The sequence below is a fragment of the Anomaloglossus baeobatrachus genome, chromosome 4, assembly GCF_048569485.1.
Source record: "Anomaloglossus baeobatrachus isolate aAnoBae1 chromosome 4, aAnoBae1.hap1, whole genome shotgun sequence".
Classification (NCBI taxonomy): Eukaryota; Metazoa; Chordata; class Amphibia; order Anura; family Aromobatidae; genus Anomaloglossus; species Anomaloglossus baeobatrachus.
In genome coordinates this window covers 522,802,987-522,825,613 of record NC_134356.1, presented here as the reverse complement: position 1 = coordinate 522,825,613, position 22,627 = coordinate 522,802,987, and the positions used below count along the sequence as shown (strand labels likewise).

General features: G+C 41.8%; 1 protein-coding gene across 1 annotated transcript in view; it reads right to left on the bottom strand.

Annotated features, from left to right (window-relative positions):
• Nucleotides 1-17,314: 17,314 nt before the first annotated feature.
• The window catches only part of FURIN (furin, paired basic amino acid cleaving enzyme), a 267,831-nt gene continuing 262,518 nt past the window's right edge, over nucleotides 17,315-22,627 (bottom strand). The window contains exon 16 of the mRNA XM_075345887.1: nucleotides 17,315-18,629. Within this exon, the coding sequence (XP_075202002.1) occupies nucleotides 18,064-18,629 (566 nt within the window). The 3' untranslated portion in view covers nucleotides 17,315-18,063. The remainder of the gene's footprint in view (nucleotides 18,630-22,627) is intronic.

Genomic DNA, 22,627 nt, shown 5'->3' with positions numbered 1-22,627 from the left:
TTATTGATTTTAATATGTCCGTGTCTCCGGTACGTGTGAAAACGACATCACACGTACCGGAGACACGGATGTGTGCAGGAGGCCTAAAACTCCCTATCCTCGCAAGAGAGATTAACATGTTGCAGATCTGACACATGCTCCGCAGTTCAGCTTAGGTGCATAAAAAGAATGCACAGTGGGCATGAGATTTTTATAAATTCCAATTTGCTGGAACAGTAAGACGAGTTGTTTTTTTTTTTGAGCAGCAAAAATACACAGCGTCATAAACTCACCAAAACCAATCTTGGGAACTTAACCTAATTCAGGAGGCAGAGAAGCAGCCTGAGCCCATTGCTCAAATTAAAGGAGGCTTTCAGAGTACCTCGGAGGGCTCATTTTTACAAGCCTATTTTACGTCTTTGCGTCAGTTACGTGGAAAAATAGAAAGCATAAAGAAAGCATGTGGCGCACTGGAAGTGGCACCTAATTTTTGTGACTTTTCAAACTTTTTACTCTAGTGTTCTGGCGTGAAAGCTTTAATGAATCTGGTGCTTTGGGGGTTTTTTTTAGTAAAAGAATGAAAATACAATCCTCAAATGAAATTGGAACATACGAGTAAGAAATAGTCATACTTTGAGAATTATATGCCAGTGTAAAAAATAAACATTTTTTATTTTTTAATATAAAAACACTGACTTCTTCACGCTGTGAAGTCAAGCCTATCAGGTATAATTAAATATATCTTTATTTCACCTTTAGAGTAAAAAAAAAATAAAAAAATATACACTATAGAAAAGCATTGATGACATCCAAACTCATGGGGGATACTTTCTCCTTCTATAAAGTTTCTGCATTCAAAAGCCATGTGACTGGTCTCAGTCGGAGCAGCCTTTTTAATTAATAAAAGAAAAAAGGTCAGCTTACCAGTAGTAAAGATCCCTCATGTAGCGCCTATGTCCTGTGCAGCCGCATGGAGCAGGGTGGAAGACCCTTCCAGGAGCAAATAGAAAAACAGATTAAATCATTCCAGCAAATCCAAGTGGACAAAAAAGTTTTTTTCTTTAAAAAAGAAAAAAAATTCAAAATTTTATTTGTCAATTTGATTTAAAAGCACTACATTTAAATGGCTGGTAGAAAATTTAGAATTTTTATAAGAAAAAACTTTTTTGCCCCTCTTGGATTCGCTGGAATTTTTTTTAAACAGTTTTACTTTTTAATTAGTGGTGCGTTGTGACAAGAAAAAATTTGTGGTAGTCTAGGGTATCTTCCACCATCTTCATAACTGTCAGGGTTTGCCGAGTCACACAAAAACTTGTGTCGTTAATATGAGTAGGGAAAAGGAGAACATGAACATTATTACAAGAAGACCTTGAGAAGCCTAGTTCTTCAAAGTTCTTATACTGATCATAAAGCGTTATTTTTTTCCTTTAAATCATACGTTGCAATGGCAGACTTCCTTGTCTACTCACCAATCAACGAAAGTAACTCAAAGGCCGGTGTCACACTTGCGAGTGACTTGCGCGAGAATCAAGTTGTATCACCTGGCACAGCCTGCCACTCTCCCGACAGGAGCGTGCAGCTGCATAGAAATACATGCAGCTGCATTCTCCTGTCTGGAGAGCGGCAGACCGTGCCCGGTGATGCAACTCTATTCTCATGCGAGTAACTCACAAGTGTGACACATGCTTAATTTAGAGTCTTACATGTTCTGTTCAATCACATGTCTTAACAGTCAGGCACAGGCTTCATTGCTAATTATAAGAAAACATCTCTACCTAAAGATCTAAAATGTTATTCTTCTTTACAGGAGTAGTGTATTGGTAAATAGAGATATAGCTTTAATCACCAGCTGATTCAGTGCAAAAGGAAGCTGAAAAAAAAGTCAATTCCCCCCCATAGTTACTAAAAATAATGAACTAATAAAATAACTAAATATATGGATATGTCATCAATATGAGACTGGTGGGGTCTGGTAACCAGCAGCCCCACTGAGCAGCTGTTATTTTCTCCAGTCAATGTAATCACTTGGAATGGAGCTGCACCTTGCAAATTTGTTCATTGTGTAGCAGCTTTCACCAGGTACTTCACAATAGCCCCTATTCTGTTCAATATTTCTTTGAACAGAAGCTGCCGTGCAATACCCAGCAGTGGACTCTGCACATTGAATGGAGTTGTTCTGTTCACAGATTTTATGTTTCGCCGTCAGCTTAGCAAATAAAGGCTGATCAGTGGGGGTGCCGGCTGGTATTGATGACCCAACATCCACTATAATTGTAACAATCCGTACAATGCAGTCAACATATTTATTGTGATTAGTAGAAAATGTAGAAGAAAAAAAAAAAAGTTTTTTTTTTCCTTCAAACCCTTAACAAAATTTAAATACAGAAGTAACGCTTACATGCGAAAACTGATATCTATTAAAAGTTATGCAAACATAAATGTTACGGCTGTTCAAACAATGTAGAAAGGGAAAAACCAGAGTGAGTGGGTGGTGGGGGAAGAGACATCTTTGGAGGGCCAGACAATCCTCAATACCTGAAAGATAGTGAATGGTAAACAGACTAATGTCAGATGCCAGGATGAAGTCTTCAAAGTCACCGGCAGACCATTCACTGGAGCATTCGTCTAAATCCCCTCCCTAACCAGCCCTGTATAATTAAGCTATTCACTAATATGAATGTTTAAAAAAAATGACTTATAGGCTATGTGCGCACAGTGCGTTTTTCGCAGCGTTTTTGCGCGTTTTTCGGGTGCGTTTTTGGCCTCAAAACTGCATGACTTTACTTCCCCAGCAAAGTCTATGAGTTTTCATTTTTGCTGTCCGCACACAACTGTTTTTTTAAGCTGCGTTTTTGAGCTTGAAAAAAAAAATGGACATGTCAATTCTTTCCTGCGTTTTCCGCCCATGCAAGGCATTGGAAAAACGCAGCAAAACGCAGAGATCAAAAAGGCAGCAAAACGCAGCCAAAAAAGCACCAAATCCCGGTAAAAACGCATGCGTTTTTTCGACGCGGGTGCGTTTGTGCGTTTTTAGCGGCCAAAAACGCACAAAAACGCAGCGTCAAAAAAACGCAGCGTGCGCACATAGCCTTAAACCTCGCTGTTCCTATGCTAATTAGGTCCTTGACTAGTTGAAGGTCTATTAGTTCCCCAGACTAATCAGCCCTCTTTCCGTGTTATGATGCTCCTGTGGGCGTAGTAAAAACATTTCCATGAGCTGGTGTCACTTCAGCTCCTGGAAATCTCGCACACGTGGCTCATTCCCATTAGCAGGCGGTGACAACAACTCGTGGAAATCACTTTACCACGCTCACAGGAGCATGGCAACACAAAAAGAAGGCCGACTAGAAGGGAACAACGCTCCTTTGACCAGTCAAGGCCCTAATTAGCATAGAACAGCGAGGTAAATAAGTCGTTTTTTTAAACATTCATATTAGTGAATAGCATTAAACAGGGCTGGTTAGGGAGGGGATTTGGGTATACAGCTATGAATGCTGCTGGGTGGGAGGGTATAAGAGACCCGATAGGTTCTCTTTACTACCTAGTCCAATAGGGTCTGACATTGCAGGTCTTGATGAGGAGATGTGCTAGTCAGATGCTCCTGATTCACGAAGAGGAGTAGATCTAGATTAAAAAATGTACATGATCAAATAAAACGTTTTTTAATAATGGAAATGTCTCCATAAAACTTGTGGTTTGTGTGGGATCTGATTTTTGTTAATGCAACCATAGACCTGAATGGGTGAATCTCATCAGAGACTTGGAAGACAATTGAGCAAGCTGCAATATTTTTTTTGCACACAGACACTTGATCAGTGTGGAAAAAACGCAAACAAACTGAACACCCCTAGTGAGATTTCAGTCAGTGTGCAGCCTGATTTTATTCTCACAGCCCATGTCCAGATTATACATTCGTCTGTATGAGCCCTGAATCACACTGCAGAGAATGAAGCCGTACAGAATCTTACCTGTGTACCAGCTGTCTCCCACTTTATCATTTTTCATCATCGGAAAGTCAGTCCTCAAGATCTAGATCTACCGATCTTTACAGACTCAAGTTAAGATTGGTCTTTAACCCCTTCACGACCATGGACGGATATATCCGTCATGGAGCGTGTCCCGTTATGCCCCGCCCCCTGCCGCGGGCAGGCGGCGGCGGTCGGCACACATATCAGCTGTTTTCAACAGCTGACATGTGTGCCTGCTAGCCGAGGGTGGAATTGCTTCCACCCGCGGCAATTAATCCCCTAAATCTCGCTGACAAAGTCTGGCAGCAAGATCTATATGCGCACGGCCATGTTTTTACTTACCGCCGCCCCCACCGGAAGTCACGTGCGTGATCACATGACTTTCGGTGGTTGGCATCGTAGCACAGGGTCATGTGATGACGCCTGCAGCTATGAAGTTTCACTTTCCCTCGGCCGTGAGCAGAGAGAAACAGAAAGTGACTGAATCTGCTGTTTACAGCTGTATAGCTATGATCAGCAGATAGATAAGAGCGATCGGATTGCTGATCGCTAAAGCCTCCTAGGGGGACTAGTAAAACAAAAAAAAAAAGTAAAAAAAAAAGTTTTAAAAAATAAAAACAAAAAAAACCCCCCTAAAAGTTCAAATCACCCCCCCTTTCACCCCATTGAAAATTAAAGGGTTAAAAAATAAATAAATATACACATATTTGGTATCGATGCACGATCTATCAAAATATAAAATCAATTAATCTGATTGGTAAACGGCGTAGTGGCAAAAAAATTCCAAACGCCAAAATTACGTTTTTTGGTCGCCGCAAGTTTTACGCAAAATGCAATAACAGGCGATCAAAACGTAGCATCTGCGCAAAAATGATACCATTAGAAACGACAGCTCGAGACGCAAAAAATAAGCCGTCACTGAGCCAAAGATCCCAAAAAAATGAGAACGCTACGTGTTTCGGAAAATGGCGCAAAACGTGCGCCACTTTTATTGGGCATATCAAAAAACTGACCCGCACATCCAACAAATGTGAACAGGTGCTAACTTAAAAAACATAGTAACTATAAATGCAAACAGTTGCACACTGAAAAAAGCCAAAAATGTACTAGGAAAAATATGGCACTGCATTACTGCAAAAGAGAGATATTTAGTTTATGTATTGGCCAATGCATGTAAGCCCGGAAACCAAACGGCAAGGTATATCTCGGTATTCCGGGAACCTAACTTAAATGCCACTATCTAGGTTAAAAACATCCATATCTGGGAAAAAATGCCACTATTTGGACTGCAAACCTCCATGTATGGGCAGCTAGGCTCCTGCTATAATGGTTATGAACAGCCAGGTCTTAGGGCGGAGTGCCCAGTCAGAAAGAGACTCACTAGAAATATCAAAAAACTGACCCGCACTGGCCCGAGTCTCTTTCTGACTGGGCACTCCGCCCTAAGACCTGGCTGTTCATAACCATTATAGCAGGAGCCTAGCTGCCCATACATGGAGGTTTGCAGTCCAAATAGTGGCATTTTTTTTCCCAGATATGGATGTTTTTAACCTAGATAGTGGCATTTAAGTTAGGTTCCCGGAATACAGAGATATACCTTGCCGTTTTGTTTCCGGGCTTACATGCATTGGCCAATACATAAACTAAATATCTCTCTTTTGCAGTAATGCAGTGCCATATTTTTCCTAGTACATTTTTGGCTTTTTTCAGTGTGCAACTTTTATTGGACAAACTTGTGAATTTTTTTAACCCCTTAAATACAAGTAAACCTATACATGTTTGGTGTCTACAAACTTGCACCGACCTCAGGCATCATACCCACACATCAGTTTTACCATATAGTGAACACCGTGAATAAAACATCCCAAAAACTATTGTGCCATCACACTTTTTTTTGCAGTTTTTCCACACTTGGAATTTTTTTGCTGTTTTCCAGTACACCATATGGTAAAACTTATGGTTTCATTTAAAAGTACAACTTGTCCCGCAAAAAACAAGCCCTCATATGGCAAGATTGACGGAAAAATAAAAAAAAGTTACGACTCTCGGAAGAAAGAGGAAAAAACAAAAACGCAAAAACGGAAAGTGCCCCGGGGCTGAAGGGGTTAAGGAGTTAGAAAAGACGGTTCTGCACCGCCACAACCAGCCTGACAATAGTCCTGGGGGGAATGGACATCTCACAGAAACCCCATTTCACTCAACGGTCCTGGGTGCGCGTTGAAAGGATAAAGAGCCTCAATATAGCCAATGTAGGGAGAATGATCCGGATCTGAGCTGGATTGTGCGCTTGTTTCATTCTCCTAACATTGGCTAAGATTGGTCTTTTCTTTCATGTCATTTTGTTGCAGTTTTTGAAGCCAACACTAGGACTGGACATACTTTCGCTGTCTTTGCAATCAACTCTTGGCGTAAAAGAAAACGGTGTCAAATGTTTTGTATAAAATCAGCCTCAGACCAATGAATTACAGTTGTGACCTTTGCGGTAGTGTGCATAACCAGTCATGTTACAATCCAATTCTTCATATTTGTAAAACGCAACTTGCCCCAGTGAATAAATTCTGCTTATATGGAGAACATTTGCCACCAATGCTATATCCCAAAGTAGCATTCACTGTGGTGTATGAAGTCATTCTGTGCCTCCACAGCCATCGGCCTGTTTGTGCTCTGATAATAATACACGAGTATCTTTCATGGGGCCAAGCCTCAATTTTTCTACAAGAAATATGTAGCATGCCACATGTTTCTCTAGATTTCACGTCAGTTACAAAAGTCCAATCTCATTTCAGAGATTGAGAAATACATTTTTGATGTAATTTTATTTGCATAAATGTGTTTTATATACAACGTTTCAGCCTAATGAGGCGTTATTCAAGTATTATCTGCATAATGGTGAAAATAAATAAAGGGACAACATGTCCAAATAAAAGGTAAGGTATCAATATAATATTTTTATACACAGTACAGGTATAGAGAGGTCCATATGGAAATATGCCATCCTCAGTATAAAGAGATCAGTATTCGTAGAACATAGTAATATGGGAATCTGTCCTGAACAATGGCTGGTATTGTATGATTAAAGGGAATCTGTTACCAGGTTTTTGCCACCTAATCTGAGAGCAGCATAACGTAGGGGCAGAGATCCCGATTCCAGTGGTGTGTCACTTACTTGGCTAGTTAGTGTAGTTTTGATAAAATCACTGTTTAATCAGCAGTAGATTATCATTAGAGGACTACTTGGCGTGCTGTCAGGTAGTCCAGCACTTTCATGAGCGCTGTATAAGACCCTGTGCCCACGCTGCGTATTTTGTTGCAGATTTTCAGAAATCTGCAGCAAAATCTGCATGTCCATTGTGAAGCCAGCAAAGTCTATGAGAATTCAGAAGTGCTGGGCCCACATTGAGTATTTTTCCCTTGCATATTTGGTGCAGATTTCTTATTTTTCTGCACCAAATACACAAGGAAAAAGTAAAAATAAGCAACGTGGGGACAGCACTTCTGAATTCTCATAAGACTTTGCTGGCTTCACAATGGACATACAGATTTAGCTGCCGATTTCTGAAAACGCGTCAAAACCTCACAGCGTGGGCACAGGGCCTTACTGATAAAATCAATGATAAAATCAATGTTTTCGCTGCTACAGATCTATCAAAATGACAGCAAAAAGCTCAGTAAGTGACACATTGCTGGAATCAGGGTCTCTGTATTATGCTGCTCTCAGATGGGGGTGCAAAAAGGTGGTGATTGATTCCCTTTAAGTGAAAACGGTGGTGTCTATTAAAGTCATAATTGGTCAGAAGCCTATAAGCATAAATAGAATCAAACTTACAATACAAGTAAAATTAATGACATCCCAAAAAGGTGTGACGAAGATATAACATAGATTCATCAGGTTTTAGGTCAGAAAAACAAAACAAAGAAGAAGACTATAAAGAAATTAAGGAAGAAAAAAAGTGAGAAAAATGAGGGGAAGGGGGGGGGGGAAATCGCTTGTCCCTTTGTTATTTATTTTCACCATTACTTATTTGAAAAAGGCCTCGTTAGGCTGAAACTTTGTTTATAAAAGTGAATTGCTGCAAATAAAATTACATCAAACATATTTCTGAGACTGAGAAATACATGTAACCATTAATCCTTTTGTGTGTCAAAGATTATCTAATACTTATAATTTTCTTCAGAGCAACTAATTTTGTCCAGTGAGCAAGAATATTATAGTAATAATAGTTGCTAACGTCCACCAGAGCATTTTCAGTGCCTGTGATCATGTTTTTTTTCTCGGTTTTCTACATACGTTAAGGTTTTTGTAAAAAGGCTTTTCTGATATACCTGTAAATAAAACTTAAAAAGGGCCGTCCATCTTAAATGCTTGTAAAGTTGGCACAGCTTGCCTTGGTCGATTGCGGACTGACAAATGCGCCAGCTATGATGATCTGATTAGAAGGCTGGAGTTGCACTTGCGTATGACTCGAGTGACTCTCGCATCACCAGGCACGGCCTGACGCTTTCCAGACACGAGCGTCTCAGCTGCATAGAAATACATGCTCCTGTCAGAAGAGTGTGCGGCCGCACTCGGTGATGTGATGCGACACTTGTGCGAGTCATTTGGACGTGGAACTCCGGACTTTGGCTGTAACACTTCTCTTTTTCTGAGCTCCTCTTATCAGATTTATAACCAAAGACCACATTAAAGAGGTGGATCACTACTTATTTTTCCAAGCCACATCGATATAATGTTGAGCAATAAGGCTTCTCTCAAATACCTTGTTCTGGCAATAGTGCCTTTGAGGGGTGCTATTGCGGTCCGCTCACCCCCTTCTCATGACCCCCCGGACTCCGTGATGACCTCTGATGTCCGGTTAACTTTTGGTTGACCTGATATCTCCGTAGTTGGACCTAGGCTTCACCGCTCATCACAGCTCAGCAATGCTCCTGCCTGCGGCACACTGCATTGAAGGAGAGAGCAGGGAGATGCTGGGCTGTGACTAGCAGTGAAACTCCACCCACAGACCAGTCACTCAGGAAGACTGGGGCTAGCCGCAGTGATGCTAGGTCAACTTGACCTGACATCACCGCATATCAGAGGTCACGGAGCCCAAGCGGTCACGAGAAGGGGATGAGTGGACCGCAATAGTGCCACTCACAGGCACAATTGCCAGCACAAGGTATTCGAGTGAAGCCTTGTTTCTCAACATTATAATCGAAAAATAAGTAATGAACTATCTCTTTAAAGTTGAATGTGCAAGAAAACAAAACCTGTAAAAGCAAAACTGGCGCAACATTTTTAATGAAAACCCAATAGGAATTTTCAGCCCCCAAATATGTAAAATTAGAAATAAAAAGTAAATAAATAAAACGGGAAAAAAATAATGTTTCATTTACCAACAACTACATATATTGACTGATTTCAATTTCCACATTATTAAATGGTGCATCATTTATTAAGAACGGCACTTGGTATTGATATTCTCTCATACATGGCAAAAAACGCACAGACAAGTCTATCAAGTTGCATAGTTTTTGAATATTTAATAACTTTAAATCTTTCTAGTCAACATTATATCAACATCCATTAAATAAAAAAATTGTCAGAAGCAATTCGTATTGTTTAAATTACAAGTAAAATTTACTGTGCACAAAAAAATATACAAAAATAGTTTTCCATTTAATTTTCTCTCCTGGCGCCGTAAATTGTCCATTTGCACATACAAGTGATTCCAATTTCTAAAGCAGATCATCCATACAGAAACCAGAAAATTCTTCCATTTTGCAGGAGAGATTGTATAAATATAGTCTTATGTGGCAGCAATTCTGCTGAACGTCAGAGTAACCGACTCCATTTCAGAACAAGCCGATTGTGTCAAATTACTCTAGAAAAATAGTTTTGAAGGAAGTCTCCAGACCTTGATCAGTAAGTCCCTATACAACACGTGTAAAATGACATTCTTAGGGTATCCTTCACCAAGGCATGCCCTCAGCACCCAGCTGTCCCGGCAGAGAACACCATTTTATTGCTCATTTTAGCGCTTTTTGTGGTGATGCTGTTCTCAGGCCGGTGACAGATTTGTGCTGAAATTTTCACACAAGCAGCGAGATTTCTAATAAGTCTTAACAGAAATGGGGAGAAGGCACGCGAGTAATTTACGATTCCTTAAAATCGGTGCTTTTCTGACAGAATGAGGATGTTAAATTAACAAAAACATAAAATAAGCAAAACAAAAAAACACAACAAAACCCTAAACTACATGTCAAAAAGCATTCCGAAAAACAGAGCAAAAAGTGAGGACAGATGAGATGTGAGACAGGGGCGCTACTTGCCATCTGCAAACGGCGTCCATTGTGTGTCCATATAAACAATGCTTGTGTCGTCAGCGCCTGCTCTTAATCCAGAACAAATTTTACATTTAGATCCAATGTAACCCCTTCAGTGACAGTGTAGTTTTTTCCCCCTTCTCTTCTGCACTGCATCATTCCTGTAATGTCACCATGTAACGACGGCTAACATAATGAGCAGACACTTCAAATATAATTATCCACGCGCAGTTAATAATTATTCACTAATATGTTGCTGGCAGCTTGTTGCTAGACGCTTGTTGAGTGTGTAGAAATCAACAGACATTAGATGATTGCTGGAGTTAACGCCGCCAAATGATCTTTTACCCTAGAGAGTTCTCATAGGTTTGTATCCTGCGACAGCTTCGGCCATCTTGGTGGCATCAAAAGTAAAATGAATCCTAATCAGTTTGTCCATTAAGAGTATGATCCTGCAGAAACGGGACTGTTAGAAGCAGCTGGTATAAGACACCCATACATGTGCATTGGCGTTTACTATAACTCCCCATGCCTCTACATTCATCTGGAGACATACAGGCGCTCTCTTTACTACGATTCCTTATAAATTAGAAAAAGTGTTAAAAAACTGGATCATATCTAGAGAAGAATTTTAGATTGTGGCACTAACAGCCACAGACTCCTGTACAAGGCTCCGCTATATGCATGAGGCTTGCTGATGAGTTATGATCCAGGCTGGTCGTCTATATACACATGGTGATTGTTTACTGAACTGTTTACATGGGTTGTCTTATGTTCTGAGTGCAGAAGGATCGTTAACATGACCTTCCATGTGCACCGAACAATCGTATAATCGGCAGCACACAACCGGTTTATATGGGGCGAAAAGCTCTTGGTAGCTATGATTTTTAATCTAGCTTAATTATCATTGCACTTAAGAAATGAAGATTTTTCTCATTCATAAGGCATGTACCAGCCTACTTAGACAGGTCAATATAAAAAAAACTTACTGCATATAATGTGCTCCTGAGTAGAGTGGAGAGGATCTGTTGAAGTTCGGGATCAGCTGATTGAGGGGGACTACAGATAAAGTTCAGTTATGGACCAGGCCCTCATTGGAAGTCACTGATTGTACAAGTTCAGCTCTCCATCCAAATACAGCCAACCATAAACAGAGCACTTCCAGGTGAGGAAAGCTAGATTTTTTTTTTCTAGTGTACACTATATCCGATCACTCTGATTTTACCCCTGGTGCGAGCCGTTCAAACACTGCAAGCGGCTCACCCTGAGACGAGCACAGTGCGAAGCAATGCTCCATTGAGTGGTCAGCATACGTACAGAACCCGAATTTGAAACAGTTTTTTTAAAGCCTGTGTTCGGTACTTTACTGTTCAGGTTCACTCATCTCTTCTACTGAGACATGAAATCTGCTGCAGGTACAAAAGGATTTCTTTATAAAAGAAAAAAAAAAAAAAGAAGGGGGAAATGTTACAAAAATAAACAGCAACTAAAAGCACCCCAACCTTGACTCCCCCAACCCCTACAAAAGACCTGAATATATTAATGCAAGGATAAATGTTGATCTTTGTGTGCCATTAATTACGAAATCTAACATTCCTGGATCAGGATTAAACAACATTGTGAAAATTCCTTGTGAGCAGAACAGATTCTCCTGTGGCTATTGTTACTTGGTATAATACAGGCTGCCATGGTTTCAGTTCATATGCACCGCCGGAAAAGATAATAAATGCTGGGAATTTTAAATTATTTTCTGCCATTATAACAGGATATTTCAGTTCCTATTCTGGAGCATAATATACACCAGGTGTTTCCTGTCTAGCAAGAATGGACTTGTGCGAATGCGGACAGCAAAAGCACGGTTGTATTTCTGCCATCAACAATGTAAGAAAAAACATTAAAGCAAAAGATTCTGAAATTGATGTTTTTTTCCTATGAGAATGAGGGAAAGCCTAGGGGAGATCTATAATCTTCAGGAAACTAGGTGGCTATATGGTTTACACAAGCAGCTGTAACATACTGCCGACACTGCTGCCTTCCCACTTGCTCATTGGCATTCATGTGTATTAGAAAGAAAGTCTCCAGTGGGGTCAGCACAGAATGATGTAATATCCAGATTATGGACTAAAACAAAATAATGAGATCTGTCAGGATTCATGGTTACCCTAATGAAAACCAATCCATATACTGGTCATTCATAGATGATGAGAAGCCATGGCACTTCTGTATGCCATGTACTGTATATGTACCACCCTATTTGGATAATCTGGAGACTAAATATAGCAACGGGAACAGTTTTTTGGCAAAAAAAAATTTGCCAATGTTTGCACAACACTAGGTTATAGCTTGTGTTCACTTCAGATTCTGCGGCACAGGTATCCCAAAGATGCACCAGCCATGCACCTCTTTAGAATAGTAACACATTTTACTCTTTTGGATATGAGAAGCCAGCCTTTATTATTTTTTTCCCTTGCTTGCTTTAGGAGCATCTAAACTAGAGGTGTTATTGCTATCTGTTCTATACACAATAAGGGACTGATGCAACTCCCCCGTAGATTTTTACAAGCTCAGGACAATGTGTTCTAGAACATGAAGATCATTAACCTAGAAGATCAAAGTTTACTTGCATACCGGGAAGAGCAAAGTTCACGGTCAATGACGTTTGCACATATTGTCACTTTGCGCCCTTCACATGGACTGGTCTTCTCAACTTAAGATCACACTAGAAGTGATTTTAAGTAAATTGAGATTGTTTTTGTATAATGAGAATAGAATTTTCCTTAGATATGTTCTAGATCAATTTTTCATACTTTTCAGAATCTGTGTCTGCTGTGATTCAGTAAGGATTTATAGGGATTACTTCCATGTATTCCCTTTACAGATGCTGTACTGTTGTCTCAATCTTGTATTGAGACAAGTATCTCTGTGTCCATCAAATGACTGGGACAGAAATTTTATACAGTGGAAGTAAACAATGGAGGTTCCTATTTAAATGACTGAAAACAGAGGTCTTGAAATCTGTAAGAACTTGATACAGGAGGTATATCTGAATTTTCCATGATATTTATCAGATGTTATTAAAGACTTGAGGGAAAAGCAAATCTAGCGAGAAGCAATCAATCATGAATATCACGTAATGATTTCCATGATTGATATGGTAACTTCTTGTGAAATCATCCCTTCATAGGCAGCTGCCAAAATTCTCGACTGTGGGTCTAAACCTGTACATTGAGCCTCATATGCAACCACCTTGCCAGTCTGCCTATTACTCACATTTCCTTTAGCAGATGATAGGTGGGGAAGGGGCAGGACAGGCGAGCACCATTACAGCTGGATGGGACACACACCAGCAATGCACAGGATTAATTCTATGTTGGACCAGTTCATGTAGTTGTATCAATATAGAACCCACTAGCAGTTCATCAGATGGATACAATGTTAGTTGGCAACTAGCCGAAAAGTTTAATGAACTGCACATTACTGTATGTGACAAATATGAGGAGCTTACCAGTTACTTTTGGTTGTACATTAGCTACGATTAGATTATAACTAGTGATGAGTGAGCTATTCCATTCTTCAGAACCCGGTTGTTGTAACGAGCAATCGGACGCTTGGACGGGCTTGCCTTGTGTACCGAGTAGAATGGAATCCAATGAGAAACTTGAACATTTTTCTGGAATATCTTCTGGAAAAATGCTTGAGTTTCCCATTGACTTCCATTATGCTTGGTACTCAAATCGAGCCTGTTCAAACGTCCGACTGCTTGTTACGAGTACTGAGCACCTGAGTATGGTGGTCTTCGCTCATCACTACTTATAAACCCTACACTTGTAGTTGTGGCCCTCAAGAACTTAAATTTTCCTTGTGTTCTTGCCTGGTTCTGTACTGTCCTATAGATAGTGTGGCCCCAAATCTCCACTCATATTAAAGTCCAAGTTAAAGTGCACATTGAGGTGGTTAAGGATTTGATTCTGCACATTGGGACCGATTTACCAAGCTATATGGACCAGAATGCTAGCTTAATTTACTCATGGGTGGTCAAAATTGCAATCCTATGAGCCAAAATTAGGCAAACGTTTGCAGACCAAACCAGAATGCTTGTTAGTTGGTGTAAACTTTGATTTGCAAGTCTAATAATGAAACAAATTTATCAATCAGCATGAACCGCCGTGATAAATTTGGCACAGATAGGCAATGTCTCAAACTTTTCAATTTCTAAACGTTAGATAGAAGTAGAAAAAATAACCTAATGTCTCTAAGTTATGTTACATAAGCTGCAAGCATCTGGTTAGTATTGTTCGGCACCCCTGACGATTGTAGAGCAGGTAAGAACGGATATAAATTCCCCAGAAGTAAGTTATTATGGAAGTACTTCCTGTAAAAGTAAGGGCACAGCATTAATCACCTCTTGGGAAAACAAGGCTCCAAAATTGCAACCTATTGCAGTGGTGATTTCTACAAACTGTATGCAAATAGTAGCAGCATGATAAAGGCGCCAACCTCTGCACTTAGCTGCTACAGTATGTACATCTTAATGCAGTAGAATTAGGAGCACCTCTTGCATTTTGGGTTCTCAGCATGTTCAGTGGTTTATCCTTGAATGACTGGTTATAAGAATCTAAACTAAAAACTAGAATCCAAAAGACGTCTAAATAGTAAGTGTTGGGTCACCATGAAATTAATAGATTAGTAGAGCCATTTATAGCCACATTATACCTTCAAGGCAATGGAAATCTATCTAGAATATGAAGCCACGGAGAACTAAAGACTTAAAATTCAAGAATTAAAGAGCATTTTGGCCCCGATTCATCATTTGCCTTTGTTTTTTTTCAATTCGCTTTTCTGTTTTGCTTTTTGGTATTAGTTGTAGGTTTTTTGGGGCCACATTTTTGAAAACTGCGCATGTGGTTCATGAATTTGGCACAAAATTAAAAATGGTCTTTTCTTTCTGTCTTGAAACTAAAATACACCAGACAGGGACTGGAGCGGACTGCGTCAAAGTTTGCAACTTTTTTAAAAGTCGCAATTGGGGAATCAGATTAAAAAGCCGGAATGGCTAATCTATGGTCACAAAAAGAAGCAGGCAAACACATAGAAAATAGACTTCCAAAAAGGCGCAAATAGAATTAGGTGTATACAAAAAAGTGAAAAAACACAAAAGTAAACAAAAAATAGGCACAAAGGCAATGATGAATCAGGACCTTCATTTCCGTAAAAATAAAAAAATAATAGATCATATAGATTTAGTATCCACCATGAATGGAAGTAGACTATGATTTGGTATTTCTAACCACCAGGATGCAGGTAATCCCTGGCGTTCTCCACCTACTTGAGAGCTATAGCAGCATTTCTCCCAATGGAGAAGTCATTTGGTGAACAGACTAAGCAGCAATTATCTTCCTTTTGCCATTCATAAAAAGATCTGGAAAATATTCTACAACAGAGTTTGTACATGTATCTATATAATGGTGCTCGATGGTTCCCCCTCAGGTGTGTAATAAAAATCAGTAGTGCATTGAGGGGCGGGTGTGAATAACAGACCCTCTCTAAATTGTTGGTAGACTACCCATACCCGTGTGAACGTGAAGAGCTGAAAAACAAGACGGCATCCGATATCTGCCTTATGGCAAAATGACTGAACACTCTGCAGCCTTGCTCTTAACACATGGAACAAGACTTATTAATGGTGAAAGCAAGGATTATAAACAGGTATCCTATAACTGTGTGCACCCCTAAAGTGCGACTACCCGTGTATGTGTTGTACGACCTGCAGCAATGCCGGATATTCACTGAAGCACATTAATATTCTGCAGCATGTTGGCTGGGAGGTCCCTCTGCCAAGACTAGGCGGACAATCCTATTAGTGTATGAGACATGACCTTGCTTCTCTACATAGATTACCCATCCCGACCAGAGACTTTGATGTACTGTTTTCCACTGAATTGCTGTAAAACGGTTTACAACCTACAAGGAGTTCCCTGTCAGCGAGGCTATTCATTTTCTAGGCTTCCAAAATACCTCTTGCATTGTACTTACCGTATTTTTCGCTTTATAAGACGCACTTTTCCTCCCCAAATTTTGGGAGGAAAATGGGGGGTGCGTCTTATAAAGCGGTAGCGGGGGGGGGGGGGGTCCTGTCTGAAGCGATCGGGCGGGTGCCTGTGGCTGCATGCAAGCGGCCGGGTACCTGTACTTGCATGCAGCGGCAGCCGGGTACCCGTGGCTGTGTGCGGGCGGCAGCGGGTGCTGTGTGGGGTCGGCAGCCAGGTACCTGTGCTTGCATGCGGTGGCAGACGGGTACCCATGGCTGTGTGCGGGCGGCAGCCGGGTGCTGTGTGCGAGCGGCAGTCGGGTGACCGTGCAGGTACCCGGCTGCCGCCCTCACACAGTCACCCATCTGCCGCCCGCACACAGCCATGGGTACCCGGCTGCCACCGCACGCAAGCACAGGTACCCGGCGGCTTGTACGCAGAGTGGGCGGGCAGCCTGCTGGCTGCCACTCTGTGCATGCGGGGCGGGCGGCTGTGCAGCTTACCAGTTGTCCGCGGTCCCACTTTCAAATGATGGCGCCGGTGGAGCTCTTGGATGAGAGCTCCATCTGCGCACGCGCTGCTCCGGGAGTCAGCGCGTGCGCAGATGGAGCCCTTGGATGAGAGCTCCATCTGCGCATGCGTCGCTCCGGGCGCCATTACTTGAATCGGGACCGCGGACACACTCCACCACTGAGCCGTCGCCGCCGCTCCCACCACTGAGCCGCCGCCGCCGCCGCTGCCACCACTGAACCGGGACCGCGGACACACGCCACCACTGAGCAGTCCCTGCCGCTGCCACCACTGAGCAGTTGCCGCCGCTCCCACCACTGAGCCGCCGCCGCCGCCGCTGCCACCACTGAACCGGGACCGCGGACACACGCCACCACTGAGCAGTCCCTGCCGCTGCCACCACTGAGCAGTTGCCGCCGCTCCCACCACTGAGCCGCCGCCGCCGCCGCTGCCACCACTGAACCGGGACCGCGGACACTCACTGCACCGGCCTGCTGCACGGCTCTCATGCCACGGCTGCTGCCGCCACCACGGACCCCACGGATCCTGCCACCGCGGACACCACCGCGCCTGCAACCACGGACGCCACGGCACCTGCAACCACGGACCCCGCTGCCACTGACCTGCCGCGCCTGCCAGCACAACCTGTGCCTCCTGTGACCCCGCTTCACCACCACTGCTGCCCCCCTCCGGTAAGAGAACATCGGAGTATAAGACGGACCCCATTTTTCTTTTTTTTACCTTTTTTTATGTCTAAGTTTGGGGTGCGTCTTATATTCCGGTGCGTCTTATAAAGCGAAAAATACGGTACTTGCTGGGAAAAATAATCACCGTCACATTTTTGAATAGGTCCTCATTCTGGCACTGAAAGGGTTCATGGTACCTGCTTCGAAGTCATGCAGGCAAAGAAATACATGGATATTTTATAGGCACTGTATGTATAAAAACAATCCTGAAAAACAGGCAATGTTTTTAAAAGAAAAAAAAAAAATTATACAAACCCACACAGACACACAAGGACAAATGGCAAGGGGGAATGGAGATGAAGAAATGGAGAAAAAAAATCCCAAAAAACAGAAAAATGACAATACATGAGAAAAAAAAAATGTAGACGTTCCCTCAGTTTTAGCCGGAGCACAGGATGGATGGAATAATCATCATCATGATGCTGAGGTTACCTCAATAACTACACAGACTGCTCCAGTGTTGTAAGGAAACCTAAATGAAATCTGTATCATGATATGACATTTGGGCTGATGTTAGATCTGTCATCAAAGGGCACTCTGTTGCTTTATAAAAGCAGTTCTCTCGTTGCGAGGATCAAGCTCCTCAACTTCAGACTCTGAGAATCCTTCTTCATGCCACATATCTGATGGGATCCCTTTATAAGATATGATCCCACTGTCCAACATATATAATTTCTTCTTGCCCAGGATCACCCCAGAGCGTACTTGAAGGAACAGAAAAACTGAGACAAAGACAACAACAATCATGACACAGCTGAGGCTGGCCACAATTATTGGTAAGTTTGAGGTGACGGCATCGACTTCATCCACCACCTCTTTCAATGGTGGAGATTCTCTGCTAATCTGGACCTGGTGTGAACAGGAGAAGTCCAACTCATTGTAGTGCGAGTGTGCAGGACAACTAAGACAGTCATTTGCACTAGTTCCCTTGCAGGTAGAACATGAAGGATGGCATGCCACACAAACATTGGCCAGCAGTTGCTCGATGCTGTTCTCCAGTGTGTATTGGATACTTTGGACGCTGGCAGTGAAACCAGGCGGGCAAGACTTCACACACGTCTTCTGATGCAGGTAGAAGCCTTCTTCACAAACTGCAAATAAATGATAAAATCATCATTTTATTGTACACCATTAATGATAGTAAATAATTTTATATACTGAATGTTTTCCATTTACATCAGTCTAAAGAGCCCAAGACTTGTCTTTATATGCAGAGTATTTTTGTGCAAAAATGAAAAGAGAGGAATAGTGTGGAATATAGCTCTACATAAAGTGAATTTTAGCTCAGTGAATGGTGAGGAGAAGTCTCATACAAGCAATCTGCTTAATTTGCCCTATTATAAGGCAGAGACGCTCAAACCCACTCCCCCCTTCCAAAGAAACCATCCTTTTCAGACTGGATTATGTATTATATGGTTAGCTGTTCATTTAAAGTCAACTACATCTTCCCTTAAGGGTGCTTTACACGCTGTGACATCGCTACCGATATATCGTTGGGGTCACGTCATTAGTGACGCACATCCGGCGCCGGTAGTAACATCGCAGCGTGTGACACCAAGGAGCGACGATCAACGATTGCAAAATTGTTCAAAACCGGTGATCGTTGACACGTCGCTCCTTTCCTTAATATCGCTGCTGCCACAGGTACGATGTTGTTCCTCGTTCCTGCGGCAGCACACATCGCTATGTGTGACACCGCAGGAACAACTAACATCTCCTTACCTGCGTCCACCGGCAATGCGGAAGGAAGGAGGTGGGCGGGATGTTACGTCCCGCTCATCTCCGCCCCTCCGCTTCTATTGGCTGTCCGCTTAGTGACGCCGCAGTGCTATGATGCCGAACGCACCTTCCCCTTGAGGGAGGGATTGTTCGGTGGTCACAGCGACGTCGCTGACCAGGTATGTGCATGTGATGCTGCCGTTGCGCTAATGTTCGCCACGGCAGCGAGCACCAAATGTCGCACGAGCGATGGGGGCGGGTGCTATCGCGCTCGATATCACTAGCTATCGCTAGCGATGTTGCAGCGTGGAAAGCACCCTTTAGGATACAAACTGGCCAGTGTCAGCTAAAAGAAAAAAAAAAAAAAAAAGTTTGTGGGTAGGAGAAAAAAAAAAAATACTGTTTTGGTCAGAAAGCAAAAACTTCAACTTATACATCACCCAATATCTTTTCCATGTGTTATATCACTGTATGACAAACTATTGCCATTTAATGTCCGTGATCACAGTGTGTATATAATTTTAATTAATATATATATTACATACATATATATACACACACACACACACAAACACACACACGCATACTTATACATACACACATACATTCAAGACGCAGTTTAAAAAGTTAAAAAGGCAAGTGGGGAAAGTTGTTTTTTAATAAAAAGACAAGAAGGGATCGAAAATGTGTAGAGCAGACATGGTTCCTCTACAGTCGTGTTCTACACGTTCCTTCGGTTTCTTACATTCTGCTGATGAGTTGGAGGAGCCATCATTATGTATGTATGCCACATGTCCAGTCTTTTATGAAGCGCTCAGCATAATTTGACACTGTAGCTTCTGGCAGATGAAAACATGATTTTGCCCCTATGCACATCTGTTATATGTGGCTGTTCCAAATTTCATTCCTCCTCCACATGATGCTAGAGATGACCAGAGCAAAAGAGCAGAGGACCAATAAATGGAAAAAAGGGTTGGACACAGCACAGTGACTGGGACATTAAGTCTGAAACACAGTGTTTCTATGAGCCGTGTAAGGCACAAAACCATAAAAAGATAATATCTTTCCATTATGTGAAACCTGTATATTACTCCGGGAAAGATGTACAGATGTAAATTATATCTGGCTGCTAAAAGGGTAGACAGGGGCCAATTAAATAAAAACAAACTTAAAAATGTCATCACCATAATTAAGGATAACAGGACAAATTAATCAAGACAAGACAGAGGTCAGCAGTAAGGGGAAATGAAAGAATAAGCTAAGAAGGTGTCTCATTGTTATCACCTAACAGTTTCTGGTAACGGCACCTAAGATCTGCTCTATAGAAGCTCCACAGACCATACGAGACAGAAAATATTTATGGATTTCTACAGAAGAGCTTTTCGGCATCATCGGTACAGTGATCATTGTGCAGGTAGGGAAATGACATTCCCCTGATGGCTACAGTGAAAACCTGAATACATTTATTTTAACGTGACCTAAAAAAAAAAAAAAAAAAAAAAAAAAGTAAATACATTTTCATGATATGTTCCTGATCACTGGAGGTACCAGTGCTAGAACCCCTAATAATCCAGAGAATAGGGCTTTGGATCCGGAAAATGTGAAGCAGAGCTCAGTCTCTGAGTGCAAGCTCAACTTCTGCGCCACTCCTTATTTATGGCACTGCCGGAGGAAGCCAACCATAATACAAAAAACAATAAATGGAGTGGAGGTGGAGCAGGTTTGCCTTTACTTCATGCAAGACAGGGCCCTGCAATACCTCAATCTCAGGATTGCTGATGATAGAGTTCGGACACCCAGAAATCAGAAAGTTATCTCCTATCCTATGTATAAGGAATATTAAATTCTGAGAAGATCCATTTAAAGGATTTATCAAGAACTTTTGATATTGGTGACCAATCCTATGAATGGTCAACAATATATAAAATTAGTAAGCTGGTCTTGGGTACTGCAGCTTGGCACTCAGTTGTAGTACCTAAGATCTGCCAATACTTGGTGTAAGGAGCAGTGTTGTTCAAGCTGTTTATAAAGAATATATCCTACAGTAAGGGGAGCGACAAAGGGCGGATAATGTGGGTGCTGGTGTTGCCCTCCTACTAATCTATTGCACTTAAAACCCCGGTATGTCCTTGGGGCAACACATAGCCACACTCTAGAATGCAAAAGTTGTAATAGTGACAATTTTCCTTTTCTGCCACTCGGAAATTGCATCTTGCAGCTGTCAGCCATTTTTCCCAAGCATGCATAAGTAAAATCTTTGTAACTGAAGAATACAGGCAAAGGTATAAACCGGGCCGTCAACGCCATGCTTTATACCAGCTTAAACAAAGAAGTTAGGTTGAGTGATATAAAGTCAACGGGACTTACAACTATTTGATATGCAGGCCATCTGCTATCAATGCTTAAAAGCATTCTGGATATTTCCACAGCGGCACTTAGCCAAGGATTTAGTGCAGTCCACTTGAGAGTGCAAGACTGATTCTTACCAGCAGGCATTGGGCAGAATGCAATGAGGAAAGTTACAATGGCTTCTCAGGAGATGATAAGTGGAATCAGGGCTCGTGAAGTCTTACATACAGACACACAAACAAAGAATTCCTTGCCAAACACAACATTAATCTGTATACCAACATGTGGTGTATAGTCACTTTACCTGACCCATTCTACAGAAAATGGTTTAATTAGTGGAAATGGAGCCCTCATTTACACCTTAATTAGCCTGAAGCATCTCATTAGCACAGAGAGGACAGGTCCTCACCAGCGATGTGAAAGCTCTTCAATTGGAAGTAATCTATTACGAATTTTCTCTGGAGAAATGGCTGTAATATGCTTTCATGCAGATGTGTAATACACTTTGCAAAAGGATAGGTTAAAGGAATAATTTCTATGAAACGCTGTAGAACACACAAGAGGTTTGGTTTTGGACAACCTGGTGACATTTTCTGCAAATTACACACTCCTGGTTAAGTATACACAGACCTGCGAGAAGCCGTAATCACCAAATGTCACAGCAGCAGAGCCCTAGCATAATTGTTAACCCTTTGCTCAAGCAGTACACTGCTGTCACCATATCAGGTCTAACAGAAATATTCGTGAACGAGCGTTGTTAAAAAGCCACCTGCCAATCACCCGTTGAAATAGCAAAATTGGGCAAAAAAAATAAAATAAAAATCATCGTTCTTGGTGGTGCATCATCCTGTGTAAACAGGACTCAACCTGCAGAGAACAATGACAGCCTGTATGCACTGAGAAATCCAGTATAGGTGGCTCACGACGCACCCTGTGCTTTGGTCTAAACAAGCAATCAAATTACCACCGATTGGTAAAAGTTTACTAACTGGCGGTCGTATCATGCTGCTGTTCGGTCTAT